This window comes from Hyperoodon ampullatus (genome assembly GCF_949752795.1).
Source record: "Hyperoodon ampullatus genome assembly, chromosome: 3".
Classification (NCBI taxonomy): Eukaryota; Metazoa; Chordata; class Mammalia; order Artiodactyla; family Ziphiidae; genus Hyperoodon; species Hyperoodon ampullatus.
This window is the reverse complement of record NC_136916.1, coordinates 152,124,991-152,146,864: the sequence shown is the minus strand read 5'-3', so window position 1 is coordinate 152,146,864 and position 21,874 is coordinate 152,124,991. Positions and strand designations below refer to the sequence as shown.

At 53.3% G+C, this 21,874-nt stretch overlaps 1 protein-coding gene across 1 annotated transcript in view; it reads left to right on the top strand.

Annotated features, from left to right (window-relative positions):
- Window positions 1-21,874, top strand: part of LTBP2 (latent transforming growth factor beta binding protein 2) — a gene marked incomplete at both ends in the record, with an annotated part of 97,830 nt that overhangs the window by 7,378 nt on the left and 68,578 nt on the right. The window contains one exon of the mRNA XM_079699765.1: window positions 13,007-13,253. Within this exon, the coding sequence (XP_079555891.1) occupies window positions 13,007-13,253 (247 nt within the window). The remainder of the gene's footprint in view (window positions 1-13,006; window positions 13,254-21,874) is intronic.

Genomic DNA, 21,874 nt, shown 5'->3' with positions numbered 1-21,874 from the left:
GCCAAGGGCCTGGGTTCAATCCCTGGTTGGGGAACTAAGATCCCACAAGCTGCATGGCTTGGAGGAAAAAAAAAAGGCTCCAACTGAAGATGACTTTTCAAATAAAATCCCCGCTCTTGTTTGTAAAGCTTCCTATATTCCCCACCTGCTGCTCCACTGTGTTGGGGCTCCTCCCCAACTTGCCCTGTGGCGCTCACATACCCCTGTGGTCTGCGGAACACACCTGGCCCCAGAGCCTCTGCATCGCACATTCCTGGGGGGACCACTCCCAGCGCCGTGCTAGGGGAATCCACCTCTGCTCTGGCCCCTGGCAGGCATCCTACCAGGACGGTCAGATGAGGCTTTGATACTGTGTCTGGAGCAGTCTTCCTTTGGACCACTCTAAAGCCTGGCAGGCTGGCCCAGATGAGAAAAAAGAGGGTAGTCATCTTAGTTATGTGGAGACCAAGGAGTGAGGTAGGAAGAGCATGGCTCTGTGCCCTAGCCTCCACTGATGGTGCCCTCGGAGGAGGTGACAGCAACACGAGAGCCAGTAGCTATGCAGCACTCGCTCTGTGCAAGACTCACTTCACACGTCCTGTGGGGCGGGGAGAGCCACTCACCTTTTGGCAGGTGAGGAAACTGGGGCACAGACAAGTCACGTGCTCAAGGTCACATGGCCTAGAAATGGCAGGATTTGAACTCAGGTAACCTGACTCTAGGGTCCCTCTTCTTAGTCTCCACACTCTGCTGCCAGACATCTTACCTCATCTTTCTGGACCTCACTTTCTGCATCTGTGACCTGGGGATGGCCGTGTACTACTGTTTCCTTTTTTACTCCTCCTCTACCTCCTATTACTACTACCACCATCACCTCTACCATCACCACTACCACTACTACTACTACTACCATCACTACTACTACAGCTGCTGCAGCTGCTACTACCACCACTACCACCATTACTACTACTACTACCACCATCACCACTACCACTATTACTACTACCTCTACTACCACTACCTCTACTACCATCACTACTACTACAGCTGCTGCTTCTACCACTACTACCACCATTACTACTACTACTACCATCACCACTACCACTACTACTACCTCTACTACCATCATTACTACTACAGCTGCTGCTGCTACCACTACTATCATTATTACTACTACTACCACCATCACCACTACCACTACTACTACTACTACCATCACTACTACTACAGCTGCTGCAGCTGCTACTACCACGACTACCACCATTACTACTACTACCACCATTACTACTACTATTACCACCATCACCACTACCACTACTACTACTACCTCTATTACCATCATTACTACTACAGCTGCTGCTGCTGCTACCACTACTACCACCATTACTACTGCTACCACCATTACTACTATAACAATGAATACTACTACTACTAGCTAACAGCCGAGGATTTACTATATGCCCAACAATGTGCTAAGCTCTTCACATACATCATCTCAGTTGTCTCCCAATCCTATAACATGAGTATTTACTGATCATCTATCCTACTTATAGTCGAGGAAACTGAGGCTCAGTTTGGTTAGGAAATGTGCCCGAGGAGACAGTAGTACTCCAAGTCTTGGAGCTGAGGCCTGGGGTGGGATTTGGGGCTGGAGATGAAGAGGAGAGCCCATAAGTTCTATTGAGCTTAGCAGAGAGTGTTGCTGAGGTTTGAGTTGAAGTTGGGGAGGGTGGCTTCAGGGCGGTGGGCTTCTCCACAGCTGCCCAAGGGGTCTGGGCATGGGCCTTGCTCTGGCCCTTCAGCCCTGAAGGTTCTCAGTTTCCTAACTTTCTCATGACTTTCCAGCGTCACTCTCTGCCAATCTGGAGTTTCAACACTGGAAACTCGAGGTTGGGTGAGTCTGCAGATTGTCAGCATTGACGTGTGTGTGCACCCTCGTGCCCTGATCAGGGGGTGCTGCTCCAGCCTGCTGTCAGTATCCATTCCACCCGGGGGGGCCTCAGCCCCATTGTTTCTCTCCCCCGCCCTCCGCTGCTCCCCTGGTCATACCTGTGACCCTGGCACACAGGCTGGCAGCGCTCCTGGAGGAATTGCCACTGGGAGTTAGCCTTTTCCACACGAAGTTGGCTTGCCCACTGAAGGTCTGTGTGCTAATTAGCTGGGCCCAGCGCTGTTTTCTTGTTGCTATTTTGCTGCTAATGAGCCTGATGAGAACCACGTGGGCAGTGGGGTGTGTTGGCCCTGGATGGCTAGGTCCGGAGCTCTGTCAAATATGGGGCTCTTGGTTCCACGCCCTGTCAGCTGACTCTCCTGCTTCCCCCGTGGTTTGCGTCTCCCTGTCCCCTCCCCACAGCTGCCCTTCTGGCTGGAGCAGAGGCTGCCAATGCCGGGGAATGCTCATGACTCTGGCCTAGTGGTTTCCCACATGTGGGATGCCTCTCCTGGCCTGGCCGCAGGGGGTGGTGACAGGGAGGGGTGTGTGACATCCTCCCAACTGCCAAGAGCAGAGTCTAGTCCCAGAACAGTGTGGGGACTCAATCCATCCCCTGGTCTCTCCCAGATATCTGTAGGCCCAACCCACTGCCCCTGCATAGCGAGCGATGGCCTTTGTCCCCTGGACCGCCCCCGACTCCCACTTGCCCCCTCTCACAGACTCCTAGGTTGCTGTAACATACCAGCCATCTCCTTGGAAGGCCCCTTTCTTCATCCCTGTCCAGTCACTGGACCTTGGGGACCCACTGTGTCTGCAGGTGTCCACTGCTAGAAGCCCAGCTGCTCTCTGCACCCTGGAGGGGTCTGGAGCTGTGCCCCCATCTCCTCCTCTGGTCTTGGTATCTGCCTTTCCTTCTGTGGCTTTGTCAGCTCTGCCACACAATTTGTGTGTTTATGTATTTGTGGAGGCAGCTGACTAGGGCCTGCCAGCCCGCTCAGCTGAGGGGAAGCAATGTAGGGTGTGGGGTACTGGGTTCCTGTTTACAGTTAGGGCTTTTGGAAGACTGTCCAGTCTTCCCAGACTGGCTCGACCCAATGCACACACAGCCTTTGGGAGACTTCTGAAGGCTCACACTGGGGAAGAAGATTTGAAGAATTCTTTGGCTTCTCATTTTATCTCAGCTTAGATGCATGGGGGCTGGGGCTGTTCTGGGGAGAAGGCTATTGAGGAGGGGGCTAGGTGGATTGCCATCTTCCCCTCCACCCCAGCAGTAAGGCTCCAAGTTAAGAGCATGTGCTTTAGATTCTGGTGCCAGATTCAAGGAGTCATGGATTTGAATCCCAGCTCTGTGTCCTCAGGCAAGCGCCTGGCCCTCTTCCAGCCATAGCGCCTCACCTGTTAAGTGGGTATAACAATCTTTATAGAGCTGTTTTTGAGAATTAATAATAATAACACACTGTAGCTCTTACAGTGTGTTCTGTGTGTTCTGTGCGTCAGAACTTTATTATTAATTTTTCATCCTCACAACAACCCTGTAAACTAGATTTGATCTTTATCCCCATTTACAGATGAGGTTAACTATTTGTCCAAGTCATACAGCTGGCAATTAGTAGAGCCTGGGTGTGAATCCAGGTAGCCTGCTCCAGAGGATAGGGCTTAACACCGTGCTCCTGGGAAATGAGCAAGTGTGTGTAGAGAGCCTGGAACATGGTAAGTTTAGTTGTTATTTTAACCTAGATCCAGGAGGCTGTGCTGCCTGCCTGGGTTTAAATGTCGACTCCGGGCTTCCCTGGTGGCGCAGTGGTTGAGAGTCCGCCTGCTGATGCAGGGGACACAGGTTCGTGCCCCGGTCCGGGAAGATCCCACATGCCACAGAGCGGCTAGGCCCGTGAGCCATGGCCACTGAGCCTGCGCGTCCGGAGCCTGTGCTCCACAATGGGAGAGGCCACAACAGTGAGAGGCCCACATACCACAAAAATAAAAAAAAAAATAAATGTCGACTCCATCACTTAGCTACAGGACCCTGGGCAAGATGCTTAAGCTTTCTGTGCCTCAGTTTCTTTTCCTGTGAAATATGACTAATATTAGTCCCTGCCTCAGAGAATTCTAAGGAACAAATGAGATAACTTAGGGCAAGTGTTTAGTTCAAGGCCTGGCATATTCTGTATGTCCTGTACATGTCTGGCCTTGATGTTGAGAGCAGGGACTGTGTCTAACAGCCCACAACATGCAGCACAGTGGCAAGTGTTCACTGGATACAAGGTAAAGGCTCAACAAGAATGTACTGAATAACACAGGGCCTTTCCCAGGCCTGTGCAGAGAAGTCCCCTTCTGCTGCCCCAGATTCATCAGCCCTTTTGGAAAACTCCCCATGGTGCTCAGGAGACCCTGGAATGGCCTAGGCATTTGTGCTTGCCTTTTAGTCCCAAGCCTGTGTGTGCATGGAGCCATTAGAACCACATGCCTTCTGGGCCACATCTCAGTGCTGTGAAGACCCTCATCCCTCCTGATCTGGGCTTCTCCTGGGCTTCCCTGAGGGAGTTCCCCTGGCCCACCCATCCCAGCCCTGTAAATGACCCCATCCCAAAGGGCAAGACTATAGCCACTCAACTTTGGAGCCAGAATCCCCGAGTTCAAACCCTTGCTCCATCACTTACTAGCATGGTGATCTCAGGCACGTTGCTGGACTGCTCTAAGCCTCAGTTTCTCCGTATGTCAAATGAGGATCAGAATAGCACCTGTAGTAGTTATAAGAATCTACAGAGGAGATGTATGCAAAGAAATCGACCTCATGATGGTAAGTGCTGAACGCATGTTGAGGAAAAGGGTCAGGGCAGGGGTGGGATTTGCAGGTTCTTTACTGACTGGTTAGGAGCTGCCAGGAGCCAGAGGCTTGAGTCTACATATGGCTCATCTCTGGATGAACCATCCGATGAAACTCAGTAGTTGGTGGGAGTGGTGGAGAGGAAAGTGGAAGGTGTTAAGGGGAATAATCACATGACTTCAGTGGAGACCCAACTAACATGAAGGGTACAGACCTAGCAAGAGACACTGCCCATCTCTCCCCTGACCATGTAGAAGTAGCTTAGATCTGCTTGGTAAGCAGGTGTATGCCCCCAAGGCTTTTTGCTTAAAGGAGTATTTAGGAGATGCTTTTATCCAGGGGGTCCTGAAGCCAGGGGCTGTATCCTGTTGATACCAGCAGAGTGCCTATTTGATACATGTTTGTTAAAGGACTGAGTGGGTGAATGACTTCACAGGTGACCTGGAGGTTTTCTTCTGCCATCCCCAGCTGCCTCTTCTCACCTCCTTGGTTGGCTTCTCCTTTTCTACCTAACATCTTTTTTTTTTTTTTTAAAGCCAAGTTCTTTTTTATTTATTTATTTATTTATTTACTTACTTACTTACTTACTTACTTACTTACTTATTTATTTTTGGCTGTGTTGGGCCTTCATTTCTGTGCGTGGGCTTTCTCTAGTTGCGGCGAGCGGGGGCCACTCTTCATCGCGGTGCGCGGGCCTCTCACTGTCGCGGCCTCTCTTGTTGTGGAGCACAAGCTCCAGATGCGCAGGCTCAGTAGTTGTGGCTCATGGGCCTAGTTGCTCTGCGGCATCTGGGATCTTCCCAGACCAGGGCTCGAACCCGTGTCCCCTGCATTGGCAGGCAGATTCTCAACCACTGCGCCACCAGGGAAGCCCTCTACCTACCATCTTGATGTTGGGCTGCCTCAGGACTTTCCCCAGACCTTCTAAATCCCCCACACAAAGAGGGGGCCATATGAAGCAAGCATAGCATTAATCACCCCCCTCCCCCGCATTACTGAGTACCAGTAGACACTGTGCCAGACAATTAACACACAACAATAAGAGTGGCAATGCTCACTCTGTGCCAGGGACCACGCTAAACCCTTCAACTCCCTTCACCCTGTGAGTGGCCATTGTATCACTCTCTGTCCTGGCCCCCTCCTGTGTCCCTGGCTGCTGCTTCTCCTCTACCCAGCTACTAAACACTGGGTTTCCCAGGACCGAATTATGGGTCCTCTTCTTTTCTTTCTCACTGCAATGCTCCTGGAATGATCTAATACATTCCCATGGATGTAAACATCGTCTCTGGGCTGATGACACTCAGATTTATATACCTTTTCAGCCAGACCTCTCCTCCAACCTCCAGGCTCCTTTCGTCCTGCCGCCTCCTCGACATCTGCTCTTGATGCCTCCCAGCCACCCCCACCCCAACTTGTCCCAAGCGAGCGCATCGTCTCCCTCCCTCTGAGCCAATATCCCTGCCCAGGTCTTACCCATCCTGTCAGAGGCATCTCCATCTATGTGAATGCTTAAGCCAGACCATTCAGGACACCTCCTCTTGCTCAGGCTTCTATCCAGTCCATCCCTGAGCCCTGTTTGCTTTACTTCCTAAATCTCTTGAGAGCCTGTTTGCTTCCCATCCCCCCGCCACCCCCCCACCGGCTGCTTCTCTAGTCCCGGGCACCAGCACGCTCTCCTGGGTGACTGCTGCAGCTGGCTAACTGCTCCCACTGTCCCCCTTACTCTCCAGTTCTTTCTCTGTAAATTAGATCATAACATATCCCTATTGAAACCTTCCTGTGGCGGTGTGTCCAGCCTCGTCTGTCAGCCCCTCACTCACCAGATCCAGCCTGGGTTCCTGGAATGTGCTGCCCCCAGGCCGTTGCACATGCTGCTCTCTCTGTTTGCTTTTCCTGTCTCTTTATGTGGCTGCTCCCTGTCTTCGTTTCCAGCTCCCCCTAGCCACTCTGTCTAGAGCTGCCCCCAGCAGCCTTGTTGTTCTGGATCCCAGCCCCTGTATTGTTTCTTTCACCATTCATATCCCAATTTCTCTTCCTCTGCTTGTTTTTTTGCTTGTTTTATGAATTTCTCTAAGTTGGAGGCTCCATGAAGAAAAAGACACTGTCTGTCTTGCTTACCATCCTAAGCAAACAGTAAATGTTGGACGCACGACCACTTTCTAGACGCTGAGACTCGCAGAGGTGAAGCAACTTGCCCGAGGTCGTGGGGTTGGAATTCAAATGCAGGTCTCTTTGACTATGAGGCTGCTCTCTCCTCCACAATTCTGCCCCCCACCCCCCCACCCCGCCCCCGCCTTCATTGAGTTGTAAATGGGAATGGTGTATTCCTTCCCTCTCAACCTTCATGGGTCCTGGGCACGGAGCTGGTGTGGCTGCAGAAGGGCTTGGATGGCTCCATGTCAGCCGCCACAGAACTGTCTTCCATGCCCTGGAGCTGCTCCCCTGGAAAAGGCTGGGTGCCCTGGCTTGTCCCTGATGGGGGCTGCTCCAGGACCCCATCTTCTCTCATCTCCCCGGCCTCTCTGGCACTGAGGGCTTTAAATCCCTGCCTCCTCCCAGACAAAGCCCTCAGTGCTGTGCCGGGGTTGGACAGGTGACTCGTCTGCTCTAGGGCAGGAGCGAGAGGCAAACCCAGGCCTCTGCCCTGGGCCACGAGCCCTGCCCAGTGGTCCCCTCCTCATGCCTGCTGGAGCCGGTGGGAATTGGGGCTGCTCTCTGCCCCAGCCCCTGGCCCCCACTGGCCCAGTATCTTGGTGTTTGTTAATGCAATTAGCAGGGCGGTCCGTGCTGAGGGGTTGGGGCCAAGGTCTGACTCACCACCCTCCTTCCTCCCCTCCGGCCGCCAAACGGTAGAGGCCCTCTCGGCCTGCCAGACGGCGTCTGCAGAGCGTGCTCAAGAGGCCAAGAACGGCATCTTTCTCTCATTAAAGGCTTTTATGTGAACACAACTGCTATTTTGGAGCAGGGCGCTTGGCTGGCCCCTGAGCCCCAGTGCTGTTTCCAGCCATCCTGAGCTGCGACCCCAGCACAGCTGTGGTGGGAATGGGCCGAATCCTTGAGGACCTGACTTCTCCCACAGCCTGGGGGCTCGGGGCTGAGGTCGGGGCTTGGGGGACACAGCCCCTGGGCAGAGCTTGGGTGTGCAGAGGATGAGTCCTTGGTGGATTCTGAGGGTGTGTGACGGCCAGTGAGGGATTTCCTGGCCTCAGGGAGCTCTGACATCAGGGTCCCCTTTCTGTGGAAACTAAAGGTCAAGGCTGTGGAGAAACAGCTCGGGGTCACAGGTAGACCCCCAGTTAAGTGAATTCCAAGGGTAAACTGAGGCCTCCAGGTAGGGGTCTAAGGTGAGGGGGGTGCCCAGGGAAGGGCAACACTGAGGGTGGTAGGTGACCGTCCTGCCTAGAAAGGCCTCTGGGTGTGGAAGGGACAGGGCCCCATCCTGAGGGAGGGATCAGGTACTCAGTGGGGAGGTCCTTAGTGTCCCACTGACACAGAGTTTAGGAAAGATGGAGCTTTAATCTGAGGAACAGCTGAGCCTCAGGTATGGGGGTGCTGGGCCCAGAGTCTAATCTGGAAGGTAGGTTCATCTCCCAGACAGGAGGGCCTGGTACTGGAGGCCTCAGAGGAGGGCGCAGGCTTAAGGGGCCCACCCTAAAGTCGGTGCCTCACTTAATGGAATTGACGGAGGGAGAAGGCATCTCTAGATCCCAGGAGAGAGAGCTGATGACAAAAGCCCTACCTGGCTGGGGTGGAAGGAGGTAGAGAGGGGACGGGCTGTACTTAACGCCTGAAGAGCAGCCCTGCCTCTGCACCACAGTGCTTGGGGCGTCTCTCTAACCAGGGCCCGCCTTGTCATTGCCTTTTCCTGGGAAAAAGGTCAAGGCAGAGAAGTTCAGAAGCCCTCTTGCTTCTGCCACTAGGTGTGTGGTTTTTCTGTTTTTTAACTTAGCATTGATGTCCAATACAACTTTCTGTGGAAACTTTCTGTGGAAATGTTCGATATCTTGCCATCCAACATGGTAGCCATGAGCCACATGTGGCTATTGAGCCCTTGAAATGTGTCTAGTGCAACTGAGGAACTGAATTTTAAATTTTATTTAATCAATTTCCATTTCAACAGCCATATATCGCTCATGGCTACAGCATTAGACAGCACTGGACAGCACAGCTTTAGAGAGCACAAAGTACTTGCATGATCTCTGTTGAGACTCACACAACTCTTTGAGGCAGGAATTGTCAGACCCATTTTATGGATGAGACAGCTGAGGCACTGGTTGAGGCGTCGATGCGCCCAAGGTCACGCAGCTGGGATGTGGCTGAGCGGGGTGGGGGTGGGGGTCAACCCAAATCTTTCTGACTCCCGACCCCATGTTCTTTTTGCTACCAAGTCTCTGGTCACAAGGGCTCTGAGTGGATGGTAGGAGCAGCCTGCACGGCGGGCGCTGTTTCCAGACTCTCCCCCAGGCCTGCCCATTCTGCATTTTGTCTCCTCCCAAGGGCAGGGGTTTTGTTTGGAAAATCTGAGCAAACCTCTGCTTGACTGTTTTGGAGGAGAGTGAAGGTAGAAGGGGCACAGCCAGGAGTGGGGGGTTGGGGAGAACGATGCCTTCTATTTCTTGTTTCAAAGTAATTTCGGGAGTTTTCTTTTTATTCCCCTCTCTTTTGGCATACCGCTACCTCCCCAGAGCTGAACTCCCGAAGCTGAAACTTTCCACATGTCCAATCCTCAGTGAGAAAGAGACTGCCAGGGGAGTGTGGAGAAGCCAGGGTTCAGGTGGGGCCCAAATTATGAATGGCTAAAGGCTGACATTGGTGAGCGGGCACAGGGAGGCTGGGGACAGCATCACCTTCGGGCTCTGAGATGCCAGCCCCTGACAGGGAGGGGCTGGGTGTGTCCTCGACAGCTAAACATGGACCTTGGGGCATCATGCTTGATAACCTCTCACCGATCATCAATCACCGAAGACTCATTAACGCCATATACCCCATCCTGTGTTGATTTCTCAAGTATAAGGCATGACCTCTGCCCTTGTGGGAAAATGGGAGGAATGAGACTCCAAGAACAAAACATGAAGACCGCCCAGCCTGCCACGGTTGGGAATTTTCTCTCTTAAAATTCCCACAGCACTGCATGAAGTTGCCTCTCCGGGGTGCCTTGGCATTTCCTTCCTTGCTTTATGCAATAGCCCCTGCCATGGGGCGATTCTGCGATGGCTGACCCCCTTTCTGAGACTTCAGTTCTGAAATCTGTGCTCATCTGACTTAGGACTATTTTGCTTCAGTTTCCTTTAAACAAAAGGCACATGACCACTATCGCCCCCCTCCTTCCCAGAGGGTTCCAAACTTTTGGATTTCACGCACCAGTAAATATCCCCAAACATCTTAGGTACCAAAGTACAATAGCCAGCTTTTCCTTTTGCTAAGTGAGGATATTAGAAAAACAGACTACCATTTGCCATCACCTTTAATTTTAAAAGAACATTTTAACACCAAAAAAGTAATAAAATAATAATCTCAAAATAAAAAACACTTTTTAAGTGGGAAAAAATAACATCACAGGAAACACAGAAAACTGTTTTTATTTTTCTTGTTTCACGGCAGACCAGTAAACACCGTCCTTAAGAATGGCGCCTTTCATAGATAGGCACTTGGAGCCACCATTTGGGGCCATTTGCGGGGTGGAGAGAGAGGAGAGGAGTTTATGCTCCAATCCCATAATGCAGATGCTTGGCTCAGAACAAAACGCTTGAACACTGTAGTGAGGAAATCACTTCCTGCTGAGACTTATGAAGACAACTCAGAGGAGGATACAAATGAAGTTGGTGAGAGCTGGCTCTGAAAACCCAGCACTTGGAGGACCTTTCTTAGCAGATCTGGCCTCTGTGCAATTTCATAAACGATTGGTCCAGAAGGTTATCTTCCCAAACGGGTTTATTTCTGCCAACAAGTCTGGCTGGTTTGGAAGCCTTTTAGAACTTTTATCAACCACAATATTACATGCCTATGTAAATGCCAATTTTATAGTTTCCCCCCAAACACCCACTTTCTGTGAGCTGTTCATCATACCAACCAAAGTCTGCCAACCCTTGTCTTCACTGAGGACCTAAGTGCCTGGGGGCAAGGGGCTTCCATGATTCTGAGAACCCCCCCACCTGGCAGAGCTTCCTCCACCCAGGGACCAGCCTTGTTGTCTTTGTACCCACCGGCACCCAGTCTGAAGGAGGGAGGATGCTCACTAAATGTTTGTGGATGTATTGGCGAATAAGGCAGAACCAGAAGTAAGCGAGTCTCAGGAAGACATGGGCTCGGCTTGCAGGATTTGGGGCCTTGGGTTTCTAGACAGAGAAAGATCTTACTGTTGAAGTCAAGGATGGGCCATCCTTGGGGCCCAGGACGGGAAGGACAGAAGCAAAACTGGTTTTGAAGGCTGTCTGAAGGGCAGGGACCACCCACGCAGAGGGAGAAGAGACACGGAGACTGGGAGGGGCTGTGTGACCTTCCCCTCACACACGCCAGGCTTTGCTGGCAGAGAGCTGCGGATCTGAGAGGCTAGGAGTGATGTAGCATCTGTGGTCCACATGCGAAACCACTCAGGCCCTCCCTTTCTACTCCCTCCCTAAAATAAACCAGGGCTGACACCTGTCCTGGGCAAACCTGCTTCCCCACTGTTCGCTGGCCCTGGTTTGGCTACAGGGCTGGCCCCAGCAGACCGTGTCTCTGGTGGTGGTGGTGACAGTGGCCTGGCGTGTGGTCAGGTGGGGGCTGACTCTGCTTGGGCAGGTGGAGTGGCAGCCAGGTGATAGGCTAAAATCCTGCCAAGGTGGCAGTTTGTGTTTGGGGAAGTGCTCAGGTTTACAATTCTCTCACACAGTCTGCTTACCTGGAGGCCTGGGGCTGCCAGGAAGGGATGCCCAAGCACTGTGGAAAATGCTCTAGCCTCAGCTTCTAGCTCATGGTTGGAATCCTGCAGCGAGACCTATGATTTCCCCTCTCCCCTGAGTAGACAGGCAGCCCTTGTTTGACACGATGCCCAATCTACTCATCCTTGCTGTCTCTGGTCAGCATCACCACCTCCAGGAAGCCTTCCCTGACTTTCCCTTTCTTGCCTCAGCCTGGGTTAGAGGCTCTGGCTGACACTTATCACATTACATATGTCCTGGCTTCCATGTGAAACAGGATACTCCTTGAGAGAGGGATCTTCTTTAGGATCCCTAAAGAGGCTAGAGGGATCCACTAGCCTCACACCTAGTGAGTGCTCGGTTAATGTTCACTGAATGAATTCAGGAGCTGGTAAACATCCTCCCTCAATCTAAGATTGACTGTATGGGCTTTGGAGAGAGATGTGTTTGAGGGTCTGTGGTCTCCACCACCAGAGCCAACCTGGGACATGCAGCTTCCCAGGCCAAGGGTGCATTCGGTGGCTGACTTGAAGCCAACACATCCCTTTAGTTTCGTCATCACCTCCAGGCCAAGGTTTAGAGATGGTTCAGCCCTGCTGGGAGGCGGTGGGGTGGAAAGAGCTTGGGCTTTTCCATCAAACAGACCTGGATTGGATCCTCCATCCACCATTGCCTAGCTAGGTGACCTCAGGCACACCTTTTAACCTCTCTGAGCTTCAGAGTCATTATTTGTAAAATGAGAATCATAATCACACTTGCTGTATAGGATTGTTTTAAGCTTAAGTGAGACAGTGTAGGCAGAGCACAGTTCCTCGCATGTTGTGGCACTGAACAGATAGTAGCTGCCATAATAAAAATAATATTGACTGTGTCATTGTTAGGCATACGCTAGGAGTTAAGGAGGCAGAGAGATGTAAGGACCAGTCGCTGCACTTGAGGGTGCTGACCATATTAGTTAGGGAGCTGAGACACAGACATAACAAACCCATCACACTGACGGTGGCCTATAGGGCCTGAGTGCTGTGCAAGATGAGCACTCGTCCTAGCTGTTCAGAGGAAGGTGCAGTGGCTGGAGGTGGGTCATCAGGGATGGGGAGGGGGCCTGGAGGGAACAATAACACTTAGGTAAGTGGAGAGGAAAGGGAAACAGCTCCAGGGAGGGGAAGCAGCACCCACAAAGGCAGAGAGAAGAGGAAGCCCCACCAGCAGGCCAGGTCCCCAGATGGACAGACAGCAAAAAGGGAGCATTTAAGAATATGTACAGCCCAATGTTGGGGGTTCTGCCGGGGGTGCTGGTGCGACGGGTCACCCGGTCTTTGATGGGTTGTCCGACGCTGACAGGCGGCCCTCACCCTCTCCCTGTCTCTCCAGCCGTGTGCCAGCCGCCCTGCCAGAACAGGGGCTCCTGCAGCCGGCCCCAGCTCTGCGTGTGCCGCTCCGGCTTCCGCGGAGCCCACTGTGAAGAGGTCATTCCTGAGGAGGAATTCGACCCCCAGAACTCCAGGCCGGCACCCCGACGCTCAGCCGAGGGGTCTCCCAACCTGCGCAGGAGCAGCGCGGCCAGAGAAAGCACCACAGCCAGAGCGCGGCCACCAGCACCACAGCCGCCGCTGGCCAGGTGAGTCCCCTCCTCAGTGGGGCCTCCGGTCTGGGGACGCAGCCTCTCTGGAGGAGCTTCTTCCTTCGGCCCGTTTGGTGAAGACCCTGGTGGAGAAGGCCGGAGAGTCCTCCTTTCCCTTCTCCTGCTCCACCAGAGGGGCGGCGAGCAGGGCAGCGGGTACGGGGGTGACACAGGCTCTGGCAGGGTGCACACGGGAGGTGGGAGGGGAAATCTTTACTCTCCAGGCCCCAGGGAGAGAGCTGAGGAGGGCACAGCCCCGGGACCAGGCTCTCTTGTTTCGAATCCTGGTGTTGCCACTTCCTAGGCGGGTGACCTTGGGCAAGTTACTTATCTCTCTGATTCCTCATCGGTAAGTTGGGGAAAATGATGATAGTCATAATCATGGTATTGTAAGGGTTAAGTTAGTTCATATGAGGGAAATGCTTAGAACAGTGCCTGGCACATAGTAAACTCTATAAATGTTTGTCCTCCGCCTCCCCCTTCTCTGCCTGTGGTCCCGGTGATGCAGGAAGGACTCCTCTGCCAGAAAAAGCCCCTTCAGTTCAGTCACCACCAGTGCTAACCTGTCTCCTCGGAGGGGCAGCTGGAGCATGTAGGGGGAGCGAGAAGATTAAAAACTGGGAAAGGGTGTGTTCATGGGCAGCATTCCCTGGCCTGCTTGCCCGCCAACCTGGCTAGACATTTCCTAGCTCAGGACAGGAAATCTGAACTTTGTAAACTGGTCCATTTCTGGGGGCTGTGTTTTCTTTTTGGTTTTTCAGGTTACTGTTTCCATTCGCTTCCTACTTAGGAAGTTCTTTCTGAAATGTTTGAACTCAGGGAAAAAAGGTTTTGCCCTCCCAGAGGAAGCTGGGAGAATCAGGGAGAAGGGGCTGACCTCGAGGCCAGGTCCCCAGGGGGGAAAGCTCAGGAGAGAAAGGAAAGGAGTTCAAGGTTGTCCAGCAACTCTGAAGGGGGAGGGGCAATGGGGGCCGGGGCAGACCAGGGTCTCGGTTAGGGGGTTTCTAGGGCCCTGGCCACCCAAACAAGCAGGTGGTTTCCGAGAGCAGCCAGGAGCAGAAAGAACAGAAGGATGAACTTGGGTCAGGCCCAGGGAGTCCCAAAGTTAAAACCAGAAGAGCCAAACTCTTCTGGATGCTGGGGCAGAGATGGGGGGCAGAGCTAAGGGCCAGGTGGACAATGTAGGGGGCAGGGTGAGCTGCCTGGGATTGGCTGTGACCAGCTGGGCAGGGCCTGAGCCTCGTTCTCATTGGTCCCGGCTCTGGGTCCAAGGTGGGGGGGCCTGGTGTGAAGGCACTTGGAGGAGCCCCAGAGGTCGCAGCTCCAGGGCCAGCCCCGGGGCAGGGTGGGAGCAGCGTCCTTCCGGCCTGGCTTTCCCCCTGCAAGCTCTTTTTTGGCTTGTGGGATCCATTCGTTTTATAGTGCATTTATCCCCTGTGTGCGTGTGCGAGTGAGTGTTGGGGGTGGTTGCTTGGCAGGTCATTCTGTTCCTTGTACCCTTGAGTCAGAACTCTATCCCGCTTCTATTTTTCAAGGCCCAGTCCCGCTTCCTCCAAAAAGCACCTACTCCCTCATATATCCGCCAGGCTCTGACCCCCTGCAGCACACACGTGGCACACACATCGCCGTGAGTCTGCGCCCTGAGTCTGCAATCAGACGGAGTGGCCTGCGCCCTGGAAGGCAGCGCCTCCGTCTCACACTGGATTTCCCCACAGTGCCTCCTGCAGTCCCAGCTTGCAGGAAGTGCTCAATCTGCATTGCTTTCTGTCACTCGCTCCCAACGGAAGACTTACCTAACCAAGGGCCCATCTGGCCCTGAACCCTCACCCTGCCCTGGAAGCAAGGGCACCACCCGCAGTGGTGCTCAGAGTGCGGGGGGCGGGAGGCTCCATGCTTCCCCAGTGTCACGCTTTTCACTCTGCCTCGGGACATTCTGTGCATTTGCTCACTGGACCAGGAGCTCCCTGTGAGCAGGGACTACAGTGTCCTCCTCTTTCATGAATGCGTCCCTGGGACCTAATACCACACCTGGTACCCTGTAGGTGCTCAGTCAACACAAGTTGAATGAAGAAATGGACGAGGCTCGATGCTGGGCGGGGAGGAGGCTGGGAGGGAAGGAGGACCAGCTCCGTGAGGCTTCGGTCCCCCGACGAACGTGTGCGAGAGGCAGGGGAGGATGAAGGCCTGGGGTGAGGTCTCTGGCCCACAGCAGGGCTGTCCTTTTTGAGCTTCACAGGCTCCCTGGCCAGGGGCTACTGTGATGTTTTTAATGAGCTGCAACCTCCAGGCCAGCCCAGTCTCTCTCTCTCCATGTCTCTCTCTCTCTCTCTCTCTCTCTCTCTCTCTCTCTGCCTTGGCGTGTCAATGCCATGAAATCTGGGAAAGTCCGAGCGGCCCACTGTTGGCCCAGCTGTGTTTTGCTTTGGGAGGCCAAATCCCACTTGCCTGGTGGTGTCAGACATTTCCTGTGAACTTGGCCAGCTTTCCCAAGCAGCCGCTGGACTCTCTCCTGATGGCAACTTGGACAGGCCCTTGGTGTCCAGATAAGGGAGTGACATAAATGCAGAGGGCATTCTTGGGGGGGGGGGGGAACGGTGCAAAATGTCCAGGGGGGAGAGACACTGCAGGGACTGGTGTTGGCCAGAGGCCACCTTCAGGAGAGCACTAGACAGAGGCCAAGAGACTTGTGTCTCAGAAGGAAGACGAGAGGGAGGGGTCAGGAGAGTCTCGGGCAGCAGGCAGCACGCCCTACAGAGAGCCAGACATGGATTGATGTTGTCCAGCTGCAGCCTGGACTGGCCGCGGGGGCCTGCAGACTCCCTCCGAGCCCGGGGTTCAGGCTTCTTCCCCAGGCTGGGCAGAGAGCCTACCCCACCTGTGGAGCAAGACCTAGGCAGCTGGAAAGGGCCTTGAGAGATTGGGGGAGGAGGTGGTTACAACAGTCGAGGACCAGCAGGCCTTGGAAAACAGCGCTTTACACCGTGCTTCTCAGACTGAAACAGGCATGTGAATCACCTGGGAACGTGTTAACATGCAGCTTCTGATGTGGTAGGTCTGGGGTGAGCATCTCTAACGTGGTCTTCGGTGATGCTGATGCTGCTGGTCCATGGACCACCCCTAGAGGAGTGAGGTTCTGAGCCTGGGCTTTGGATTCAGAGAATCCTGGAGTCCAATTCTGGATTTAACAGCTGTGTGACATCAGGCAAAATAGCCTAACATCTCTGAGTCAATAGTCTCCACCTGGTAGGATTGCAGAGAGGATGAAATGAGACCGTTTGAGTAGAACACTTAGTAGGGTGCCTGATATGGGTTAGTGCTCAGTACATGTTAGCCATCAGCAGGCTGGTTCTCTTTGCCATGAGGACTTGTGTGGCAAAAAGCAGACAGAAAACTGGGGTGCCTGTGTGTGTGTGTGTGTGTGTGTGTGTGTGCAGACCTGCTCTGGGGAGAAGTTAGAGCCCAGGCCCAGTCTCAGGGGTGGTGTGATCCAGCAGTAGCACCCATAGTGGTTTTTGGCTGGCTTGGCTATTCCACCAAGGCCGTCTCACCAGCCCTATGGGGGAGTGGGGAGGGAGGTGTCACAACAATTCTCTGAATGGGAGGGACCTCCACTGGGTTTACTCCTTAGTCTGACCGGAGGACCTAGAGGTGGAGCCCTGGGGACATCCTCAGTGGGCTTGATCAGCACTTGGACAACAAGGGGCCTGGAGGACAGTGTTGAGGTGGACGAGCGGGGCTGGCAGGGAGATGTCTGGGAAGCTGTGGGCCCCATGATCGTGGCTCTTAGCGGGCTGTTCCCTGAGAAGGCAGCTGGGGTCAGCCTTCTTTTTACTGTCCCCGTCGGTCTCTCCCTCTTCTTCTCGATCTCCTCCTCCCTGCACACCCCACAAATTTAGCTGCTTAAAACAATGCACATGTCTTATCCCACAGTTCTGTAGGTCAAACATCTGACACGGGGCTCACCAGGCTAAAGTCAAGGTATCAGCACGACTGAGTTCCCGGAGGCTCTAGGGAGAATCTGTTTTCTTGCTCATTCAGGTTGTTTGTTGGCAGAATTCACTTCCTTGCAGTTGTAGGACTGAGGGCCTCACTTCCTTGCTGGCTGTCACTTGAGGGCCATCACATCTAGAAGCCACCCACATTCCTTGGCTTGTGGCCACCTTCCTCTCTTCAAAGCCAGCAACAGAGGGTGAACTCTTCATGTTTTAACTCTGCCCTCTGTCTCCCTCTTCAGCTGAATCTCTCACTGACTCTTCTGCCTTCTTCCACTTTTAAGGGCCTATATGATTACATGGGCCCCCTGATAACCCAGGACTCTCTCCCCTATTTTAAGGTCAGCTAATTCGCAACTGTAATTCCACCTGCAACCTTGATTTCCTTTTGCCATTTATATACATATTCAAAGGCATAATACCAGGGGACAAAGATCACGGGGGTCACCCACACACTGCAGCCCACGCCAGTTGGGACCCTCCATCTGCAGTGTAACAGCTCCTCTTATCAAGGGCTTGCCACAAGGACGGCCCTACATGAATGATCTGGCCCCCCAAACCTTTCTGACATCTCCAACATCAGCTCTCACCACTCGCTCCCCTCATTCACTCTGCTTCTGCCACACTGACCAACTGGTTTTTCCTCAGATATGCTAGAGATGCTCCCACCTCAGGGCCTTTGTACTTGCTGTCTCCCCTCCCTGGAGCCCTGTGTTCCTTTCCTAGGGCTGCCATAGTGAATGCCCACAAACAGAATGGTTTAAAACAACAGAAATGTATTCTCTCACAGTTCAGGAGGGCAGAGCCCAAAATTAAAGCGTTGGTAGGATTGTTCCTTCTGGAAGCTCCGAGGGACAATCTGTCCTGTGCCTCTGCCCTAGCATTTGATGGCTCCCTGCAATCCTTGGTGTCCCTTGGCTTGTAGCTGCATCACCCTAATCTCTGCCTCTGTCGTCACATATTGTGTGTGTGTGTGTGTGTGTGTTGGGGGGGTATTCTTTTTTTTTTTTTTTTTTTTTTTTTTTGGTGGTACGCGGGCCTCTCACTGTTGTGGCCTCTCCCGTTGCGGAGCACAGGCTCCGGATGCACAGGCTCAGCAGCCATGGCTCACGGGCCCAGCCGCTCCGCGGCATATGGGATCCTCCCAGACCGGGGCACGAACCCGTATCCCCTGCATCGGCAGGCGGACTCTCAACCACTGCGCCACCAGGGAGGCCCTGGGGGGTATTCTTTTTATAAGGACACCAGTCATTGGATTTAGGGTCCACCCTAATTCAGTATAATCTCCTCTAACCCTAACTAGTTACATCTGCAAAGACCCTATGTCCAAATAAGTTCATATTCATAGGTTGGCAGTTAGGACTTCAAGAAATCTTTTGGGGGGTCAGGGACCCAATTCAACCTACATTAAACCCTCTTCCCGGGCTTCCCTGGTGGTGCAGTGGTTGAGAGTCCGCCTGCCGATGCAGGGGACACGGGTTCGTGCCCCAGTCCGGGAAGATCCCACGTGCCGCGGAGCGGCTGGGCCCGTGAGCCATGGCCGCTGAGCCTGCGCATCCGGAGCCTGTGCTCCGCAACGGGAGAGGCCACAGCGGTGAAGAGGCCCGCGTACCGCAAAAAAACAAAAACAAAAAACAAAAAAAACCTCTCTTCCCAGATACACACATGGCTTGGCTCCTTCCCCCTTCCAGGTCTTCTCTTCTCAGTGGGAACCCCACCTATGCTCACCTGATTTTACACTGCACACCCGCAAGCACTCCCTCCTCCCATCCAACTATTTTGCTCCACAGCACTCACGTCTTGTGTATTTTACTTATGTATTTATTTCTTACCTCAGTAAAGCGTCAGGCCCAGGAGGACAGGACTGTTATCTGTTTTCTTTGCCAGTCTATCTCCAGCACCTGGAACACGACGGGCCCAGAGTAGAGTGGAGTCAACCCGGCTGAGGGCAGCTTAGCTGTCTCCCCGCAGTCTCTCCTTTACTCTCACAAGCCCTGCAGTGGGTTCCCAATGTCCCCATTCTGCTGACAAGGCTCCGAGGTGGGGGTGGCCGGCCTCTCGGGGGGGCGTTTGTCAGTGGGGAGAGGGAGGAAGGGCAGGGGCACTAGTGCAGCTCCTGCCGCAGGCCTGGCCTCGGGGGTGGGCGCCGGGCCCCTGGGTACGGGTGGGTGGCATAGGACTCGCCTCCCCAACAGGACCCGGCATCGTTCAGCCCCACGGCGTCGCCACTCGGGCCCTCGTGGGCTTTCCAACGTGTGACCTTTAACCTGCTGTGGCGGAGGGTGAGGCCGCAGGTTTCCTGCGGGAGTGCGGCCTCTCCTCACCCCCAGGCCTTGCCAGGCCTCCTGCAGGGGGTGCGGGGACTCTGCCCCAAGGGGTGGTCTCTGCCAGTCTGCACCGGAGCCGCCGCGGGGGGGACCCAGGCATCCTTCCTGACAGAAGGGCAAGGCATTTGCCCAGGAGATGGATGACCTAGAATCAAATGAGGTACCTGGGGAGAGGGCAGCAAGTGCAAGGAGGCGACCCCAGCGTGTGTGCCGGGGAAGCGCTGGGCTTTGGAGTCAGGCAGCATTTAAACCCTAGTGTCTTCACAAACTAGTCGTGCAAGTCGCTTCGCCTCACTGAAGCTCAGGTTCTCTGAAGTGGGAAAACGGATGCTCATCTCAGAGGGTGGTTGCGAGAATTCACTGAAATAACGCACATAGAGTTGTCAGTGGGGTGTCCGAAAAACGTGAAACGTCTTACCATGCCTGCCTACGCCCCCATGCCCATGGCAAATCAGTGAGATGCCCCGCTTGCCAGAAGGGCTTTTCTTCTCCAACCCAACAATCTGGGCTTATAGATGGGGAAACTGAGGCAGGACGAAGGTTGGCAGCTAGATGGTGGGCCTGCCCTGGGAACCCAGGAGATCCTGACTCTGGGCCAGTCTGAAGGCTTGCCGGGGTCCTCTGAGCCTTGCTCCAGCTGCGGCCGCCTCCCTCCCACTCCCTTCCTCCGCTCTGGGCTCCAGCATGCAGCCACACGCCTTTGCTCGTGCCTCTGGGCCACATAATCCCCTGTAGGTCCTCCCTCCTCCTCACTCCAGTCCCTCGGACCCAAGGCTATTCTCCGATACACCTGGGACCTGATGAGAGACCAACTCATGCTAGGAAATCTTGGAAAAGTCCCTTGTCCTCCCTGGGCCTCTGTTTCTATATTTGTAAATCAGAAGCAACAAGTGGATCTTCTCTGAGGTCGAGAGTTAATGGTCTCAGGCTCTGGCCTCCAGCCTGGCCATTTTCCATCCCCGATGGTGAAATGTGCTTACTCCCCCTTTACCCGCTTCCAAGGTCGTTACAAGGACACGTGATGCCTTTCACCAGGGCAGACCTTAGCTCTCCCTGATGGTAAGCCTCAAGTCCTCCTTGGCAAGGCTGCAGTGGGGTTAATCAGCCTACATCTTTGATCCTGCGTCACCCCCTTCCTCAGGGCCACCAAGTGGTGCCTCTATGCTGTGTTGACTCAACCCTACAATCCTGACTGAGTCAAGCTTTCAGGACCTCCGGGGGTTGAACGCCTTCCTTCATTTTCTTTTTTTTCTTTTTTTAATCTTCTATTTTTCTGACTTGTTTTTATAACTCTGAGCCCCAAGCTTGCCCTCTGGGGTTTTTCTGGAATTCCCCAACCCTCGGGATCTTCACTATACTATTTTGAAAAGATTTAGAATCAGAATACCCAGTTTGGTTTCCAAGCTAGGCCACTAACTAGCCTCCTGACCTTGGGCAAGCCACTTAACTTCACTAAGCCTTGATGTCTCTATTTGTAGAAAGGGAAGGATCATTCTTTCCTCTCTGGGAGGTTTCACCCACTAAAACAATGTGGGTGAAAGATTGCTTTGTGAACTGTAATGGGCCTTGCAAATGCTGGTTATTGCTGTTATTTTGCAGTCCTGACAGTGGGCTGGGATACTTACTTATGCCTTCTGTACATGCCTGGGTCAGTTTCAGGAGCAGCTCCTCACTGAGGCCCTCCCTGACCACCCTTGTAAGGTTTTAACCTTAGAATTAGCCTAAGCCATTGGACACAACACTAGGGGATGTGCTTCACATCATAATCTCTGGGACGGGTACACCGCAGTTGTGCAGTGCACAACCCGTGCCACTGTATGTGGTGACCCTGAAACTGGCTCTTTCCCAGGAGGGAGATGTCTCCTATTTTCCTATCGTTTAATATTATAAACCCCCAACTTGAGGGCGCCCTCATCTAGTTCACTTTTTAATTTCCACAGTGCTTTCTATTTTCCGCTTCCTAACATAACATATAATTTAATTATTATGTTTATTGTGTACTATCTGTTTTTCCCCAAGTACAGTGTGAGCTGTTTTGTTCACTGACATATCCCCAGCTCCTAGAATAGTACTCAATAAATAATGGTAAGCACTCAATAAATAAATAAACAACTATCTACTGAATGAGCATCCCTGTCACCATGTATCCTTTGTTGCTGCCTGGAGCAAAGAAAGTTGGTCTTAGGTCCCTTCCCTTCTGAGCTGACACTCAGCCCATCCCCTGGCATGTTGCTGATCAGGAAGGGGCTCTCCCAATCCTCCCAACAGGTGGGTACCTGCTTACCCTATGCCCCTTGGT